Source organism: Jatropha curcas, chromosome 6, assembly GCF_041381405.1.
Source record: "Jatropha curcas cultivar XTBG-Jc1 chromosome 6, XTBG_Jcur_1.0, whole genome shotgun sequence".
NCBI lineage: Eukaryota > Viridiplantae > Streptophyta > Magnoliopsida > Malpighiales > Euphorbiaceae > Jatropha > Jatropha curcas.
The window spans coordinates 5313042-5332144 of NC_143156.1; the positions used below are offsets into that span (position 1 = coordinate 5313042).

At 31.9% G+C, this 19103-nt stretch overlaps 4 protein-coding genes across 5 annotated transcripts; 3 read left to right on the forward strand and 1 right to left on the reverse strand.

The window, feature by feature from the left end:
• The first annotated feature begins 2291 nt into the window (after window positions 1–2291).
• On the forward strand, window positions 2292–7149 carry LOC105635989 (sodium transporter HKT1). The gene is made up of 3 exons (XM_012219145.4): window positions 2292–3561; window positions 6184–6411; window positions 6605–7149. Exons 1-3 carry the CDS (start codon window positions 2351–2353, stop codon window positions 6810–6812), a joined length of 1647 nt encoding a protein of 548 aa, XP_012074535.1. The 5' UTR covers window positions 2292–2350; the 3' UTR covers window positions 6813–7149.
• A 743-nt stretch (window positions 7150–7892) lies between these two features.
• On the forward strand, window positions 7893–9788 carry ABCI17 (non-intrinsic ABC protein 3). The gene is made up of 4 exons (XM_012219144.3): window positions 7893–8163; window positions 8240–8575; window positions 9066–9253; window positions 9401–9788. Exons 1-4 carry the CDS (start codon window positions 8109–8111, stop codon window positions 9653–9655), a joined length of 834 nt encoding a protein of 277 aa, XP_012074534.1. The 5' UTR covers window positions 7893–8108; the 3' UTR covers window positions 9656–9788.
• Window positions 9789–10705: 917 nt separating this feature from the next.
• LOC105635987 (neurofilament heavy protein) lies at window positions 10706–14143 on the reverse strand. Its single transcript, XM_012219143.4, has 10 exons — window positions 13853–14143; window positions 13492–13556; window positions 13344–13405; window positions 12322–13245; window positions 12153–12228; window positions 11953–12075; window positions 11705–11824; window positions 11522–11617; window positions 11217–11419; window positions 10706–11135 (listed from the first exon to the last, which is right to left on the reverse strand). The coding sequence occupies exons 1-10, from the start codon at window positions 14007–14009 to the stop codon at window positions 10877–10879; spliced, it is 2085 nt and encodes a 694-aa protein (XP_012074533.1). The 5' UTR covers window positions 14010–14143; the 3' UTR covers window positions 10706–10876.
• Window positions 14144–15549: 1406 nt separating this feature from the next.
• On the forward strand, window positions 15550–18885 carry LOC105635986 (uncharacterized). Of its 2 annotated transcripts, none has more exons than XM_012219141.4 (2): window positions 15550–15727; window positions 16735–18885. In XM_012219141.4, exon 2 carries the CDS (start codon window positions 16933–16935, stop codon window positions 18685–18687), a length of 1755 nt encoding a protein of 584 aa, XP_012074531.1. In that variant the 5' UTR covers window positions 15550–15727; window positions 16735–16932; the 3' UTR covers window positions 18688–18885. The 2 variants fall into 2 exon arrangements, with proteins under 2 accessions (XP_012074531.1, XP_012074532.1); XM_012219142.4 differs by having other exon boundaries at window positions 16781–18885.
• The last annotated feature ends 218 nt before the right edge of the window (window positions 18886–19103 follow it).

Genomic DNA, 19103 nt, shown 5'->3' on the forward strand with positions numbered 1-19103 from the left:
GATCCAACTTCTAATTTTTCCATAGTTAACCTTTTTTTTAGGAAAAAAAGGGTAAACTTTTTTCTTTTTGCTATGTATAGAGTACCATGTGTAATGTTTAATATGTAATTCGTATTTTGTGTAAATGGAAAAAGTATCTTAAATATTTAACAATAGTCTATATGTCTTTTTTCCTTTTTTTTTTTTTTTCTTTAAGTAATGGAGATCAAAATGAGCCGCATAATAACATAATTCTTCCTTTTTTCATAAATTTCCTTGCCTCATAAATGTTTAAATATGAGCTTAATAAAAATCTCTAACTAGTCTCTTTAAAAACTAAGAGTGTATTTACTTATTGAATTTTTTTTCTAAAAAAATAATTTTTAAAAAAATTAAAAATAAAAACAGAAAATGGAAAACACATTCACATTTAAATAATAAAAATAATATTTCAATTAAAAATTAAACAATATCATAACTTACATAATTAATAAATATCGTCGGTTTGCAAGTTAGGGATGTTTGGGTTAGGGGAAAAGTAGCAAAAATAGTGAATTTTTGGTTTATTGGGTTAAGTTAATCCAAGGTAAATCAATGGGCCTCAATAAATATCACTTAAGTCCTTTTATAGTTTAATTTTTAAATTAGAGTGTCAATATTTCAAATAGGAATGTTTGGATACAAAGGTCGTTTTAGAGTAATGTTGCAATAAGTCGTAGTTGGGCTGATTTTGATAGTTTAAGCCATTAATTATTTTATGAACTATAGAATAATATTAATATAAAATATTTTACTCTATGATCTACAAATAGGATTTATGGTTTAACTTGTATTATAAACCGTATATTGTTGTATATATATTATATTATTACAAATTAAACTATTTTTTGAAAAGTCAAATTGAATAGAAATCATCTAATTGGAGTTATAGTTTTATTCCAGTACAAATAATTCACATATGTTAATTGAGTTTAAAATGAATTAAGTTATTTTTGACATAAAATGACTTAAGTCATTTTGATTAGTTTACGTTCTCTATTTCATATAGTAAAATATAAAAATTTTGGAGTTAGAAGACGTAGCCCAAAATTATTCTAAAAGGCATATGTTGAGGTGATTCAAATTCCAAAATGACTAACCAACCCAACCCAACCCATTTGCAGCTTCTTTTATAACCAAATATTAAGAAATTTTAATAAGGATTTAGTTAATTAGAAATTATTAATTATCATTATGGTTATGGAGATTGACTAGTCCAAAACTCAAGTACCATATTTGATCCACTCGTCGAGTGGAATTATTAATTGCCTGCTAATCCTACAGAATTTTCTGATGGAATCGTCGACCAGGTAGATGGTAGGAAATTGGAATCAACGACTTTGATAATGGTGGTTGTAGCAGGCAGAAAAATGGAGAGAGGTGGTACGGGTGTCACGGTATTTATGTGTGTTTTGGAAGGAAATAGCAAAGTTTTGTCTATAAAGATCGTTCAATCTCAATTTTTGGTATCAAATACCCAAATAATCATAATGGAATCAAGAATTCCTTGTCATGTAATATGCTTCAGAATAAATTTAATTCCCTTGACAGGGAATTCAATTCCCATTCCTCTCTGTACTATTATATACGTCCATCCATCCAACACCTTCTTATACTTGTGAAATAATATATTGTGTTGTGGTGTATTTGATAGGAGAGGTGCTATAGTGGGATTCCCAATCAACTGCTATGGTATTAGGAGGTGGGACTCGTTAATAGACACGTCAGCTTGATTCTAAGCTGTTTGTGATGGACGTCACAATTTTTAATAAACAATTAAAAGAATCGATTAAAATTTTATAAATTCAGAATTTATTTGGACATTGGACCTATTTTTTTCTATCAGCAAATTGAATAATTTTATTATAATAGAACCATAAATAACTTAGCATTTTCAAACATCTAAATTTAAATCAGTAATTTTCCATATACACTCAAACCTAACCTGAAATTCTAAATACAATAGAATTCATTAACTTTTCTTGAGGCAGGAAAAGTAATACATTCCAATGAAATCGAAACAGAAATACTGTGCTTACCAATATTTATTGATATAATATTATGGATTACAGAATTAATTCTCTTTTTTATTCATTTGAAGGCCTGAAGAACCTGAATATAATTGTGATGGATAAATACTGTACATGGATGATAATTGTAGTCAAAGTAACACGGTAACTACACGGAGTTCTTTTTTTTTTTTTTTTTTTTTTTTTTTTTTTTTTTTTTCTCTCTCTCTCTCTCTCCCCTTTATAAACACCATCAATCTCATAACTCGAAGGCATGCTCAATTTCATGCTCTAAGCAATTCTTTTTCTTGGGAATTATAAAGATGAAGAGCTTAGCTTATTTTGGTAAGAAATTAGTGCATCTTTGTAAATTCTCATGCACCAAAGTAAGTAATTTCTACATATCCTGCAAAATTTTAATCAAGTCATATTTTCATATCTTGCTCTTTGAAGTAAACCCAGTTTGGATTCAATTATCCTATTTTTCCACAATTTCTCTTTTTGGGTATTTGGCTTTGAAGCTTTCACAGCCAAGAACTATTACCCCTAATAGTACTAGTGCTTCCCCATTCACACCCAACAATATTGATATCCTCTTCACTTCCATATCTGCTGCTACTGTTTCAAGCATGGCAACAGTGGAAATGGAATTTTTCTCCAATACCCAACTCATTTTTATGACCATTTTGATGTTAATGGGAGGTGAAGTCTTCACTTCTCTGTTTCGACTTAATTTGAAAACGTTTTTCCATAGAAATGAATTAATTACCAATACCAACACGAAAGAGTTAGTTTCTTTTTCTGGTTCTGTTGGCGTAGAAGAGAATGAGAAACCAAAAGAGAATGACTTAGAAAGTAATACTAATTATTACCTCCGCAACTTTTCCGTACGCAGTGATGGTTTAAATTATGACTCAGTAATAAAGAGTTTGGGGTATGTGGTTCTTGTGTATTTTTTAGTGGTTCAAATGGTGGGTGTTATCTTAGTTGCTTCATATACAAGTCTAGTTTCAAGTGCAAGGGAGGTACTAACCAAAAAAGGCATTTCAATACAGACATTTTCTATATTCGTTACAGTATCAACCTTTTCAAATACTGGTTTTGTACCCACAAATGAGAATATGATAGTTTTCAAGAAAAATTCAGGCCTGCTTCTTCTTTTAATACCTCAAACACTTTTAGGAAATACACTTTTTGCACCAAGCTTGAGATTTTTGATATGGGTATTGGAAAAATTGACAAAAAGAGAGGATTATAGGTACATGTTGAAGAATAGCAAAGAGATGGGTTATGGGCATTTGATTTCTAGCGTTAAATGTCAGTTCTTGGCTATGACAGTTTTGGGGTTTATAGTGATACAGTTTGTATTGCTTTGTGCTATGGAATGGAACTCACAAGTGATGGATGGTCTAAGTTGGTTTGAGAAATTGGTTGCTGCTTTCTTCCAAGTGGTGAATACAAGGCATTCAGGGGAAGCTGTTTTTGATCTCTCTATTGTCTCTTCTGCAATCTTAGTTCTCTTTGTGGCTATGATGTGAGTCTCTCTCTCTCTCTCTCTCTCTACCTTCCTTTTTTTTTTTTCTTTTAATTATTTGAAAATGGGATGATTGGTATAGGCAGACATTTGAATGATTAGTTGGAAAATAATTCAGAAATTGGGACCACACTTGATTTTTTTGTGACATTATTGTTCATGTTCTGTTACTTCATAGGAAAAAATTATTCAGCATAATCAACCTTTCTCACATTCATATGAGGCTGACCACTCTTCAAACTTTCATGTTAGTCTCACATGGATATGAGTATATATTCATGTTATAATTATTATATATCATTTAGAATTTATCGTGTTACCTTACAATTTATTGTCTTATTGCATATGAATTTCAAACTTAATATAGTTTAAGGGCATGTTCGACGAAATAAACTACTAACTGTTTTAATAGCAATTAGATACTTGAGTAGCTAGTAACTGTTTGAGTAGTTTTTCATAAAATGTTAAACGTTATAGAGTTAACAATTTCTAAAACGTTACATTAATATTTAAAAGTTAGTTCAAACAATATATTATCGAACATTATAATAAATATCGTTTAGCGTTTTGACCTATCAAAATACTCAAAGTTATTTAAAAAATTGTTTCTAACACAGACTAATTCAATCTAAAACAAATTGTCTAATTTAATAATTAACTCTAAGCAGCTTAGGATACGCATTTTGGAAAAGAGAATGAAATTGTACCCACAATAATTACAAAATTGTCTAATTCTTGTCCTTATATATGCTAATTGATGTGAAAGGATTTTTTTTTTTTTTTTTTTTTTTGGAAAATAAATTGATGTGAAAGGATTAATTGATAGTGTCTGATTTTGATCATATAAATAATGTTTATGAAAATGTGCTCCATTGAAATTTCAACTCATGCGTGGACCATACGTCTGAACATAGCAACATGTGGTAGGTTTGTTGCCTCGCGTCGATATCAAGTTCATTAAGTGTTAATATGTGAAATTTAATGAAATATCAAAACTAAAGGTCATATAACTGAATGACATAAAAATTATTTTCGTGTGATTTGATTGGTCTTTTCATTTATGTGAATATTAAAAATTTTAAAATCTCTAAATTACAAGAGTTTTCGTCGATTTAATGAACAATTAATAAATATGAACGCTACTTCCTAATTTTAACAGTTCTTTAATCATATCCTTTTATGTTGGAACTTACGTTGAGTAATTGATGAAAGTGATGGGTTAGCCTCCATTATAATCGTCTTTGATCCACATTTTTTTCCCCCCTTTACGGCATTATCCCACCATCGCCACTAAGGTAGAGCTTACGTTTTTGCGTTGCATACTTTTGTTACTGACTCTATTTTCTTTTTTCTTTTTTTTTTTTTTTTTTAATTTCCTTTCTTTTTCCATTGAGTGAATAGAGATGAGAAATTCTATTCTTCAGATTTCTTCTTTTTGGATACAAAACTAACATCATTTTAACATCTTCCTGTAAGTGTTTTCCTAAAGATTAAATTTCTGGGGTTGCAGAGATCTTCTGTTCAACTCAAATATACTGTATCGTTTGAGATGCTCTTTATAAATTTAGCACTTGAGTGACGCTTTATAGTTTTCTTTTTCTTTTCTATAGAATGAAGGGATGGAAAGGTGGGAATTAATTATACTTTTCAAATTCTTTTTTCCACTTGTTTTCTTTCTCTAGAGGAATATTCATTGCCACGTGATAGAAAACTCATTTGACTTACCTTTGACAGTTTTGAATAACGATTTTTGAGATAATTTTTTTATATTTGAATAAATAATTTTTTTTTTTCAATTGCTGTCTTTAAAAACCGCACTTAATCTCTCTTATTGTTTTTATAACTTTTAAAAATCATTGAAAAGTACTTTATTTAATTAAATTATTTTAGTGTTAAACTTTGAATAAAGTCATTTTAACTTTTATATGTATTAAGGATTAGCCAAATATATGAATCTGATTCTAAACTTTCCACGATTTTCGTTGTTTGCGGCTACGCAATCACGATCTTATATTTTTAACATTTCGGTAATGACTACATTTTTCGCCAAAATAAAATAATTTTATGGGATTCAATTATAATCTACACTTTCATATTTCATTTTGCCAAGTGGTATAGTTATTACTGAAATGTGAATATGTAACGTCGTGATGGACCTCCGTAGTTTAAAAGCTGCAAGGATAATCACTAAAAATATATAATCAAATTTATGAGTTAGGTCATTAAAGACATGCATCTTCCCACTCTTAAAATATATCATCCCAATTGCATTGGATGAGTTTTTCAATCTTATGATTCTACTAATTTATTTATTCTTATCATATTGAGTTTAAAAATAATTTAATACTTTCATTTTATTGATTGAGTTTTTTTTTTCTTATAATAATTTACTTTTTTAATTAACATCGGTAAAAGAAAAATAAATAATTAATTTATATCTAAATTATACATATGCATTTATCGTTAAATTATGTTCAGGTATGCGTAATAATTAGAATTTTGAAAATTCCTCATGCATGGAAAAATAAAATTTTATCTTATTGTGCTAATAATTCAAAGTGCCTATTTCAATATTTTTTTTTTTTTTTTTTTGGTTTTTAGTAATATATAAATGTTTTACAGGTATCTCCCACAATATTTTTCATTCATGCCCATAAAGCCAGAAGAAGAAGTAACAAAAAGTGGGAAAGGACACAAAAATGAAGGAAGGACAGCAATGCAGTGCATATTGTTCTCACAACTGTCATATCTTGTCATTTTTATCGTTCTCATTTGTATTTTGGAGAGAGAGAAGATGAAGACGGACCCACTAAACTTCAATGTCTTAAGCATCACCCTAGAAGTGATAAGGTAACCCTTTTCCCCCTTAAATTTTCTTAATGCATGGTAAAGAATAAAATTTCAATACTAAAATATACCGAAATGCAGCAGGAATTAGGGGTGAGCAGTGTCGTTTTGAATTCAAATATACCGAAATACATTTTTATATATGTATAGAAAAATTACGATTGATAATTGATAGTATGATTAAATTTGGATTTAGTGCGTATGGAAACGTTGGATACTCAACTGGATATAGCTGTGCAAGACAAATTAAGGCAGAAGCTTCTTGTAAAGATAGATGGTATGGATTTGTCGGAAGGTGGAGCAACTTGCCTAAATTCGTACTCATCATCGTCATGTTGTTTGGAAGGCTAAAGAAATTCACCTCCCATGGTGGTAAAGCCTGGAGAGTTTCCAAGTACAGTTGATCACATCATAACACAATAAGCAGAGACAGCGGGACAGAAGCTTTTGTGTTTTTGAATTTCAAGTTAGCGTTTCCTTTCTTCTTCTTCTTCTTTTTTTTTTTTTTCCTTTTTGATATATATATATATATATATATATATATATATTAATTTTGTTCTCAATGGGGAAATGATATTAATAATTATATATTTTTTTTTCCAAGTAAGCAGCAATACTTGAAGAGGATGTTTGGTTTATCTTATTTATATTCAATAGCTAAGTTGCAAGTGGTTAGCAAATTTTTTAATGAACAACTTATAGCTAATAAAAATTTCAATCAACTCTTTATCTTATCGATTATATTTTGGAGTCTTCGCGCAGCGGTCGATAGTTTTTGTATTTATATTATTTTTAGACTTTATTAACCTCATAAAATAATTATTAATAATTTTTTAAAATTATTATCATTTTATGTGTAATTATTTTAAAAAATAATTTTTTATTAAATATTATTTTAAAATTTTAATTAATATTTTTATTTATGTAATAAATCAAAATAAAAAATATATTAACTGTAAGGATTAAAATATATATAAATATTATACATTATAATATATAAAAATAATTATATCCTATATTATTTTAACTTTTTTAACAAATGTGTATGAATGAAATTTGGAGATTAACTGCATCTTATGATTAAAATATGGTGCAATTGTAATAACATGCAAAATTTAAAATATTTTTATACAATCAAATGATTAATCAATTTTTATATATATATTTTTAATTTCTCTTTAGAAATAGTTGAGCACTTAAGCCTAAATCTTATTCATGACTCTGCCTATTAACTAAATCAATAAAAAATTTTAAAAATTATATATACTTTTTTTTTTACGCATGACAAGAAATATTCTTATTTTAATAAAATTTATAATTGCGTTGATTTGGTCTATAGTAACTTGATCTAGGCAAATTAATCGCTTAGTTAATAATCCATTATTTGGATCTATTCAATTTTCCTTCATGGGAAGTGAATCAAAACCCATGAATCGAATTTCAAAAAAATCAAAATCAAAACCGAACCAGCGTTGGTACGGCTCAAATTTTCGGTTATAACCGAGATATGCTTACTCCGACTTGCTGCAATTTTGGACTGTTGAAATTGCCACTGTGTCATTGTCCGTACGACACCAGTTATTACTTGTTAGTGGTCAACGCTCTCAATAGTGTCATCGTCTGGTGAAGTGAAGACTAGAGGTAGGCTTTTCTGCTATTGATTGACTGACAAAAGGACTCTGCACTCTGTTTCTCTGCTCATGCAACCTTCATCTATGGCTTTGGGTTCAATTTTGCAATCACAGACCTCTCTAGGTACACTCTTTTGCATCAAATTCTTACCTTTCAGATGTAATTCTTTTGTTCTTCATTTTGATTTTTGATTCTGTAGATGGGGACCCTCGAGAGCATTTATTTACTGTGGACGATTTTGAATCGGATATCGGCGGTTCTCAAATCAAGTTCCGGATAAAGAATTTGATAAAGAAATCGGATGCTGGAGTAACTATTCTTAACGGAATTAATTTGGATATACCTAAAGGAGTTATTGTTGGAATCATTGGCCCTAGTGGTAGCGGCAAATCTACGCTTTTGAGGTCGCTTAACCGCCTATGGGAACCTCCGTCTGGTACCGTGTTTCTCGACGGCCGTGATATCCGGGATCTTGATGTTCTTGGCCTCCGCCGTAGGGTTGGCATGCTCTTCCAGGTTCCGGCTCTGTTTGAAGGTTAGTTTTTTGTCTTTTTGTGATCTTGCATTTGAGTTTGTAAGTTTGTGATTTTCGGTTTTGGATATTGCCATAAATGATTAGAAGTAATGCATAGACCTAATGATTGTGCTTCTGCTACTATTTGAACAATTCTTATGATATTTCATGTTTGATGCTAGCTATAAGCTGTAGAAAGATCATAACTTGACTGTGTCCTTGACATTTTAATTAAAATTAAATAAGAACTTCCCACTGGGGGAATTTCCTCATTACGAAAGCTGCTAATTTGTAAATGCATTCTGTAAAATTTTGTGGAATTCATTTGAGATTTTGTATATTTGATTCAAATGGAAATATTCAATTTGCTCCTATGAATTCAATTTTATGAAATTCAGAATAAATAAAGCAAATTCTACCATTTGTACTGAATTCTATATTTTAAAATCGAAGTACATAATAATGGTTGATTTATTTTTAGTTGCTTGAATGTTTGATTTACATCTGTTAGGTACGGTTGCTGATAATATAAGGTATGGACCACAATTGAGGGGGAAGAAACTTACTGACCATGAGGTTCACAAGTTGCTTAAACTTGCTGACCTTGATTCTACTTTTCACAAAAAGAATGGTAGTGAATTATCTGTAGGTCAAGCTCAAAGGGTTGCACTTGCAAGAACCCTAGCTAATGAACCAGAGGTAAAACCTTCAATGACAATATTGCAATTTGGACCTTTATCTTTTTTTCTCTAAATGATACTTCCATTTCTTCTTTTTTTGCTAGAATGTAAACTATCTATCGGATCTTTTTGTTTTGCTTTGAAAGTTATATGCCACCTTTGACAGGTTTTGCTACTAGATGAACCCACGAGCGCCTTGGATCCAATATCAACGCAAAACATTGAGGATGTTATCGTGAAACTAAAAGAAAACCGGGGAATGACAGTTGTGATGGTTTCTCATAGCATCAAACAGATACAGAGGGTTGCTGATGTGGTTTGCCTTGTTGTAAATGGAGAAGTTGTTGAAGTTTTGAAGCCAAATGAACTATCAGAAGCCAAGCATCCCATGGCACAAAGGTTTCTTCAACTAAGCAATTGAGACTTTGTGCTGTAGTACACTTTATTTCTTCTCTTCATGTTTAGGAATATTATCCTTCAGACTGTTTCTACAAATTTCAGTCTGTAATACTTTGATGCGTCACCTAGAAATGCCTAGAATACATTGCTTTCAATTGTTACTGTTATACCATATACTGCTCAGAAAGCAAAGTCATAAAATCGATGTGCGAAATTACAGCCATTCTGCAAGGCTTCTTAGATCATTTTAATTGAAGGTTGGTTAGTCTTCAGGTTCATCTAAAATTTTAAGTATTGCTTTAGATTTCATTATCAGAGTTAGTATCCACACATAAACTGAGAACTTTTCTTTTCATCCTGGTTTGCTGGAACTTAATGAATCTTTAAATAGAGAAATTAGAGTGAGAGAGAGAGAGAGTTGCTTGAGCAATGACGTAAGGATTAGCTAGAAACATAGTAATGAAGTAAAAAATAACAACATAAAATATACATTAAGTATTGCTTTAGATTTCATTATCAGAGTTAGTATCCACACATAAACTGAGAACTTTTCTTTTCATCCTGGTTTGCTGGAACTTAATGAATCTTTAAATAGAGAAATTAGAGTGAGAGAGAGAGAGAGTTGCTTGAGCAATGACGTAAGGATTAGCTAGAAACATAGTAATGAAGTAAAAAATAACAACATAAAATATACATTAAGTATTGCTTTAGATTTCATTATCAGAGTTAGTATCCACACATAAACTGAGAACTTTTCTTTTCATCCTGGTTTGCTGGAACTTAATGAATCTTTAAATAGAGAAATTAGAGTGAGAGAGAGAGAGAGTTGCTTGAGCAATGACGTAAGGATTAGCTAGAAACATAGTAATGAAGTAAAAAATAACAACATAAAATATACATTAAGTATTGCTTTAGATTTCATTATCAGAGTTAGTATCCACACATAAACTGAGAACTTTTCTTTTCATCCTGGTTTGCTGGAACTTAATGAATCTTTAAATAGAGAAGTTAGAGTGAGAGAGAGAGAGAGTTGCTTGAGCAATGACGTAAGGATTAGCTAGAAACATAGTAATGAAGTAAAAAGTAACAACATAAAATATACATTAATGATTGAATAATCGAGGAAGCTAATGTTATAAACAATTTTGGCTGCAAAACTTGCTACGTTTCGAGGAAAGAATACATAATAATTCAATGAATCAATTGAACGACAACAACAACAATACAAATTCAGAGGATTTACTTAAGCCACTCTTCTTGTGCAGCTCCTTGGCACATGAATGCTATGAAAGTTTGGTTCCTTAGGTATGGTTGCGAACCTTTTCTCCTGTAATGAGGGTCTGGAAGCAGGAGAAACAGAAACTTTGGTTCCCGGAGAAGCACCGCTTTCACCTAGATTCATAGTTTCCTTGGTTTTCAAAATGGTAGGGGATGTTTCCTTTATGGTGCCAAGTATACAAGTGGTCATAATAGAAATCGTTTCCTTTCCATTTGGTGGTGCCCTGCAAGAGAAACTCATTTAAGTTTTGAGGGATATAAATTCTTCGTTGATCAGAACCCATTTTAAAGCAGGAGAAACTCACTCTTGAGGCCTTGCTAGTTGTTTCCTTGATGGTGATTTGATCCTTTTCAAACTCTTACCCAATTTTGGAGTAGATTTGTCCTGGGTGCAGTCTTGTTGTGAAGCCACAAGTTTCTGCTGAGAAGAAATTGTATGTCTCTGCGGAGTTGATATTTTTCTTCCTATTTTTTCTTTCGAAATCTTCAAACTCAAATTCCGATTATTCTGCACAAAGTATTATCATTTAGATGCTTTACTCGATGTCTGTATAAACCTAAATGCTCTTAAGTTTCATTTCCCCGTTCAGAAAAATATATATAGACTTACAGGATGATGATCCTTATGTGCTCTGTTTGTTTCCTTTTCCTTGCTTTCATATGTGTCATTATGATTCTCAGTTTGCTTAAGGCACCTCTCATTTCTCTGTAATAAGAAACAGAGTATTAGTGAAGATATAGAACCAATAATGCCAGCTATCATAAGAGCTCTACACATTTTAAGGGAACTCACTTGAATGGCACTTCGATATTTTTTTTGCGAGCTCCCTCCTTTAGGAACTGGCGTGATCTCACTAAGTGGTGCAGGACAGAGTTTCTTCTCCAGATTAGCTTCCTTGAGAATTCCCCTTTCCTATAATAACTCAAATATTCTTAGATTTCCCTTTCCTATAATAACTCAAATATTCTTAGATACTATGTATTTCTGTTTGTATAAAAGCATTTTGAAATCAAGTAGCATAAGAAAAAGGATACACATACATCAGTTCTTAGCCGAAAAGGTTTTGGATTTGTAGGCTTAGGTTTTTCATGCTTAAGCCTTTGACCACCAGTAGCAACCGCAGTTAAGGCACCTTTAGATTGCATACTCTTTGCCTTACTTATCTGCCATTTTCAAATGCAGAAAAGAAATCAGAAACTGAAATGAGAACTACATGAGAGCAGATTATGAATCCACCTACCTTTTGACTGTCCTTTGGAGTATCATGCCTTCCAAGAATTTTATGTTCTGTTTGTCCAGTCTTGATATCCAATTCTCTGCACATACAAAATTTGCTTTAAGTCGTTAGAAGAATGCATTAAAATGAAGAAAAACTATGAAGAAAGAAGAAAATGAAATGAGTTTCTAACCTGTTATCATCAGAAGCTGAAGCATTTTCCTTGTCATCACTTTCCATGACTTCATCATCATTCTCCTTGTCATCAGAGTTCATAGTATGCCTTTTATCATCAAACTCCAGGGTTTCCTTAGAAGCTTGAAATCTCTTAACATCATCATCATTTCTCGAACTCAATTCACTTCTGCCAGCGTCTGACAAAGCTTCAACTCTATTCTCATCCATTGATGATTTTACGACTTCTGTAGTCGTTGCAGGGTCTTTGGAAGCATTTCCTTCATCGCTCTTGGAAGTAGAGCACACCCGCCGAGAATCATCATTCTTCATTTTCTCCTCAATCTCTTGTAAGGTCTCTTCCTTGTTACTCTTCTTCAAACTTTTAGAAGCTTTAGCTTCGTGACCCTTGTGCTTTTGCAAATTTAACCCATCAAACAATCTACTCTTAACCTCTCGTCCTCTTAATTTTTTTCTGGAAGCTGCAGTATCACAAGGCAGAGGTCTATCATATCCCAACACTTGTTTCTTCGCACTAGTGATCTCAAGCTTCTTCATTCCAGCACATAATGTCTTTACCGGCGTATTCAACTCTAATGAACTCTTTGTTCTCACCGACTTCTTAGGCGAATCAAATACCAAAGTCTTTGCTACTACTCTATTCTTTGGCATTGCAGTAGCAGTTGTCTTTGGGTTCCTAACACTTCGAAATGCTTCTGGATTCGACAGCTGTTTTTTCGCTCGTGGAGTAGTCAAAGCCTTGGCTATAATAGAAGGCTGTTGTTTTGCCTTTGCATTTGGGGTTGCATTCTGCTTAGAAAGAGGTTTGACCTTCACTTTGGGATCAACTATTCTCTTAGATATTGAAGAAATAAGCGCTAGTCGCGATACTCTAGGCTTTGAAGGTTTTGCAGGAACTGTCCGCGGACATTTCAGATCAGTACTACAGCACAGATATCAGCAAATGGTAATTTTAGCATAAAGTTAAAAAGAAGAAACATCTGAAGTGTAGTTACAGAAAGCTTTGTGCAGAATGCAAACCTTGAATCCTTTTTATGCAATGCTTTTCGAAGCCGAATGTTTGGACTTCTTGCAGCCATTACCTGCAGGATTCGATAGCTTAATATCCATTTCTGAATTGGGTCTATTCTTTAAACCATTACAGGAAAGACAGAGAGTTTTAACTAACCCGAAGGAGAAAATTTTTGTAGATTGTTTCAGAATCCATTTCTTCTTCATGCTTTTGGTCACATCCTTAGAGGTAAAATAAATAGACAGAGAGAAATTGCAAATTTTAGAATTTGATCTCAAACTATGTATAAACTACTAAAAAGATAAAAATTTCAACTTCTAAAAACCAGGGACTGTTTTACTGAAATTGCATTTTTCATGACCAGCAGAGATATAACAACACCACTAAAGCAAATCCTCAAAACCTTAACTTCTTTCCCTTTCCTTAAAGAATTTCCAACAATAAAAAACAGAGCATATATCATAACTTTCAAATTCAATCCCAATCCAGAAAACCACAAAAGGAAATTAGAACTTACCTACTCGCATGCAGAACCAGTAGCAATCATCGCCATGGTGGTAGGGATCGGGTGCGTTGAGGTCCACGAACTTAGGGGCCTCAATCTTCTCGTAGAACTCATCTCCATTAATCTCTGCTTCTTCAGCGTTGATCTGCACAGACTCCGTGTCGTCCATTGCTTAGAGAAAATAAAAGAGAGAAAGAGAAGGGGTTTTAGAGAAGGAGCGTGAGTTATCGGTTATGAGATTGTTGAAGTTTGGTAATGGCGAGATACCCAAGAAGAGATTTTAAAATCTGCCTTCGGTGCAAGTAGCCGTTGGGAAAGACTATACCAGATTCGGACAAGATGGTTATAATAACGGATCTAATGGCATTTTCGTAAATTAATCATCAGACCATGCACAATGCACAAACACCTCTGGCCTTTGTAATTAGATTAATCTTTTTTCCCCACGATATCACCACTAATCAAATTTTTATTTTTTTAACACGTTTTTTACTCACTAATTTTTTATATATATATTATATAATATTGTATTAATTTTTATCTATAATATGATATTACAAATCATTTAATTAAAATATTAATATTGATTTTATTAACTATAAAATTAATTATGAGACAAAGCTTTTATATATATATATATATATATATATATATATATATGAATTTGTGTTGTATATGAATCTGATTATGGCTTCCTTCATAAAGGTTAGGTTAGTGAAAAAATGGTGAAGAAAACTCCACACATGTTATTCAGATCTATAATTATAATTAGAAAGTCTATAATTATAATATTATTAGTATATATTCTAGTGATAATTATAGTTTTAGTTATAATTATAATATTATTGTTATTATAATATATGGATAAAAATAATAAATATATTGATAGAATTTATTAATATTTAGTGTTATAAATCTTTTCAAGCTGAGAAAGTGAGTGGTTCAATTAAAAGATTTAATGATAGTGTTTAACTATGAACTAATTAAGCAATTCTTTAAGTTTCTTTAAAGTTAAATAATTAATTTTGTTTATCTGATTAAAGAGTTTTTAAGTTTTATTCATTAAACATTATCATAGTTAAATAATTGAAGAAAAAAATTTATTTGTTTTAGAGTGTAATTTTATTTATATATACTTTCAATAAAAATGTTATATTAGAAAATCCAAAAAACAAAATGAGAATATTTCTGATGGAAGAAAGGGATTACTATTAAATATTCTATGGAAAATAATAAGTTGATTCCTAAATTATAGTTAAATTAACACTTGAATATTTTTATTTTCAAAAATTGACTATTAGGTCCTTAATCTGATCTTTAGTTAATATATTAATTTTTTCGTTCAAAATAGCCAATTATAATTGTCAATTGATTAAGAAATTAGTCTCTAAAATATGATCAAACTAACTATAAATTTCTTAATTTATGAACACCGTTTATCTTTCTAATTCTTCTCTTGTGATTTACGTTAACATTTTTAGATTCCTCTTTTTTTTTAATAGGACCGAATTATTAATAGCATTATAATAATTTAAGGATCTCAAATTTAGTTTTTAGAAATAGAGATCTTGGTGTGTTAATTTGATTATAAATCATGAACTAATTTATTATATTTCCATATTCTCTTTTTTTTAAAAAAAAAAAAACAAAAGAAAAACCTTTTTTTCACTAAAAAAACAATAAAAAAAACATTGGCCTGTTAGGACGAAAAGCAAGCATTAGTAATTGTAGCATCAGTGTGACACAATCAACCCTAATCTTTCTTTCGAATTCCAAAATTGTTCATACGCCCATTGCCTTTCTTCTTCCAAGTTCTATACCCTGCACTTTGCTTCTCTATTGCCATCTTCGAAAGTTCTGTTCTTTAGCCTCTGTTTCGAATCTAAGGTACGGCAAATACCAGATTATCACAAACCATTGACACATACCATCATTTACATGTTTTCTCTTTTTTTTTTTTTCTAATCTCTCCTTTTTTATTGGACTGTTGTCTTCTATCTGAAGGAGAGAACTTTAGAGGTTTTTTTTATATAATTCATAATCTTTGAATTTATTGGTTTTTTATTGTGATTTGATTTCTGGGTTTTTGTTTTAAATTATGTTTTTACTGATTAATAGTTGTGTAGGTTGATTTTGAATTTTATCTGTTTAACATTTTCTTAGCCAATTAATTTAATCTTTTTTTATCTGCTTGCTCTACTAGCTTCGAAAGAAGTCTGTGTTATGTCCAAATAATTGGGTAATGGCCTTTTAATTTGAAAGAGCAATATAGTCTGTTGCTTTGAAATGGTAAATATCTCGCTCGTGTCTTGCTTTTTGGAAGTGTATTAAACTTTGACGATTGTTAATTAGTTGGAGAAAGATGGTGTTAATGTCCTTAACATTTTGAATCTTAAATAGTAACCATTGGCAAGAAAAATTTATTTCCTTGGATTTGGTGCTTCAAGTTTATATCAAATTTTCGAAAAATTCTTGTTGTGAGAAATGATTAATCCAATTTGATTCTGTACTTAGTCCATTAGGTCTTGACTTGAGAAGTCTCATAATCCAATCATTGGCCATGCACTGAATTAATGATTTTTTTTTTTCGGTCACTTATTTCATTGAAGATTTCGGGATAAGTTGTTTGTTCTGCAGTTCAGAATAAAATAAATGTCCACCATGAACTTTCACGTATAGACAAAAAAATTGTTTGATATCAACATTTTTTGTATAGTATATTTCTATATGCTTTTCCATTATCCCCTGGATTATACTTCTTTTGCAATTGTCTGAACTAATTTCTGTTCTGCATCTTACTAGTTTTGTGATGTAAAAAAAGAAAAAGTAGTTATCCATTCTTTTGAGGCTGAATCACTCGAGTAAAACCATTTTACTTTTATGAATGAATACAGTGCCTACCGTGCAACCATTAAAGTATATTGTTCTGGTGAATTTCAGGCCCTATCTAGATGATTTCTCTGAAGAAATCTCATGTTCAAACATTTGGTAAAACATGCATAGATGCCTCTTTTGTGTTCGCAAAATTTTTGTGGAGTTAAATGACTTATCATTTTATTGAACACTTGTACTGCATTTGATTTTGTTGCCAAATGGAGGACCACACTTTTGTTGTTGGTCAAGAGTTCCCCGATGTCAAGGCTTTCCGTAATGCAATTAAAGAAGCTGCAATTGCACAACACTTTGAACTTCGTATTATAAAAAGTGATCTGATTCGATACTTTGCAAAGTGTGCCTCAGAGGGTTGTCCATGGCGCATTCGAGCAGTTAAGCTTCCTAATGTTCCAACCTTCACTATAAGAAGCCTTGAAGGGACTCATACTTGCGGGAGAAATGCACAAAACGGTCACCATCAGGCTTCTGTGGATTGGATTGTGAGCTTTATAGAGGAACGACTGCGAAATAATATCAATTACAAACCAAAGGATATATTACATGACATTCATAAGCAATATGGAATCACTATCCCTTACAAGCAAGCTTGGCGTGCAAAGGAACGGGGACTTGCAGCAATTTATGGCTCTTCTGAAGAAGGATACTGCCTACTTCCTTCATATTGTGAACAAATTAAAAGAACTAACCCTGGAAGTATTGCAGAGGTGTTCACTACTGGCGCAGATAATCGGTTCCAAAGGCTCTTTGTTTCTTTCTATGCTTCCATATATGGCTTCTTGAATGGGTGTGTCCCTATCATTGCACTTGGTGGAATCCAACTTAAGAGCAAATATCTTGGTACCTTACTTGTAGCCACATCTTTTGATGCTGATGGTGGATTGTTCCCGGTAGCGTTTGGTGTTGTCGATTTAGAAAATGATGAGAGCTGGATGTGGTTCTTATCTGAGTTACAGAATGCATTAGACATGAACACAGATAATATGCCACAGTTCACCTTTTTGTCTGATGGACCGAAAGGCATTATAGATGCGGTAAGAAGAAAATTCCCAAGTTCTTCTCATGCATTTTGCATGCGCCACTTGAGTGACAGCATTGGTAAAGAATTCAAAAATTCAAGGCTTGTCCATCTTTTGTGGAAAGCGGCATGTGCTACCACTACCATTGGATTTAAAGAAAAAATGGTTGAAATTTCAGAGGTTTCATCTGCAGCTGCAAAGTGGTTGCAACAGTTTCCTCCCAGTCAGTGGGCCTTGGTGTATTTTGAAGGAACACGGTATGGTCATCTGTCTTCAAATATTGAAGAATTTAATAGATGGATTCTTGAAGCCCGAGAGTTGCCTATAATTCAGGTGATTGAGCGAATTCACAGTAAACTAATCGCAGAGTTTGAGGACCGGCGTTTGAAGAGTAATTCTTGGTTTTCAGTACTGGCTCCATCTGCTGAGAAACGCATGATTGAAGCTATTAACCGTGCATCAACGTATCAAGTTCTTCGATCTGATGAAGTTGAATTTGAGGTTATATCAGCAGAGCGCTCAAACATTGTGAATATTGGGACCCATTCTTGTTCCTGCCGCGATTGGCAGCTTCATGGAATACCATGTTCACATGCTGTTGCAGCAATCATATCCTGTAGAAAAGATGTATATGCTTTTGCAGAGAAGTGTTTTACTGTTTCTAGTTACCGTGAAGCATATGCAGAAGTCATATGCCCTATCCCCGAAAAAATTGGGTGGACAAAAATGGGTGACACACCTATGGATGATGATGATGCTCAAATTGTACTGCCACCAAAATTTCGTCGGCCGCCTGGACGCCCAGAAAAGAAAAGAATTTGCATAGAAGACCTTAATCGTGAGAAACATACTGTGCATTGTAGTAGATGTAACCAAACGGGTCATTATAAGACAACTTGCAAGGCAGATATTATGAAGGGCATTGAACAGTTTTAGGAGTATAATTTTGTAAAGTAGAGATCACCACTATAATGCTGAGTAGAGTAGTGTGCAATGCTTAGGGTATGCTTTGATATTTAAGTATGTAAAATAGGAAATTGTCCATTGTACCACAATGTTTGTATATTTTATATGTATCATAGGCTATCTAGATCCTGCTTTTTGGTTTAGAAGGTTGGAAAGCTGTTTGAGTTATATTGTCTACATTTCCAAGCAAACACCTAGAGAACTATTGTGGTTGTAAACATTTTGTTCTTTATGCTTGGGCTGCGGCTTTTCTGTGCTATAATGGAGGGCCTGAAAGTATGCAAATTAATCCGTCGTAATGAAATGCTTGGAAAGCCATTCTGATTCAGTACAGTTTTGAAACAAGTAAAAACGCAACATAGGAAAAATCTAGAACAAAAAACTGA

Coding starts and splice junctions, on each gene's coding strand:
- ABCI17 (XM_012219144.3), top strand. CDS start 8,109: ATGCAACCTTCATCTATGGCTTTGGGTTCAATTTTGCAATCACAGACC. Junction 8,576..9,065: donor GGTTCCGGCTCTGTTTGAAG/GTTAGTTTTTTG, acceptor TACATCTGTTAG/GTACGGTTGCTGATAATATA. Junction 9,254..9,400: donor CCCTAGCTAATGAACCAGAG/GTAAAACCTTCA, acceptor CACCTTTGACAG/GTTTTGCTACTAGATGAACC.
- LOC105635987 (XM_012219143.4), bottom strand. CDS start 14,009: ATGGACGACACGGAGTCTGTGCAGATCAACGCTGAAGAAGCAGAGATT. Junction 13,406..13,491: donor ACAAAAATTTTCTCCTTCGG/GTTAGTTAAAAC, acceptor CGAATCCTGCAG/GTAATGGCTGCAAGAAGTCC. Junction 11,825..11,952: donor CTTTTCGGCTAAGAACTGAT/GTATGTGTATCC, acceptor GAGTTATTATAG/GAAAGGGGAATTCTCAAGGA.
- LOC105635986 (XM_012219141.4), top strand. CDS start 16,933: ATGGAGGACCACACTTTTGTTGTTGGTCAAGAGTTCCCCGATGTCAAG.
- LOC105635989 (XM_012219145.4), top strand. CDS start 2,351: ATGAAGAGCTTAGCTTATTTTGGTAAGAAATTAGTGCATCTTTGTAAA. Junction 3,562..6,183: donor GTTCTCTTTGTGGCTATGAT/GTGAGTCTCTCT, acceptor AATGTTTTACAG/GTATCTCCCACAATATTTTT. Junction 6,412..6,604: donor ATCACCCTAGAAGTGATAAG/GTAACCCTTTTC, acceptor ATTTGGATTTAG/TGCGTATGGAAACGTTGGAT.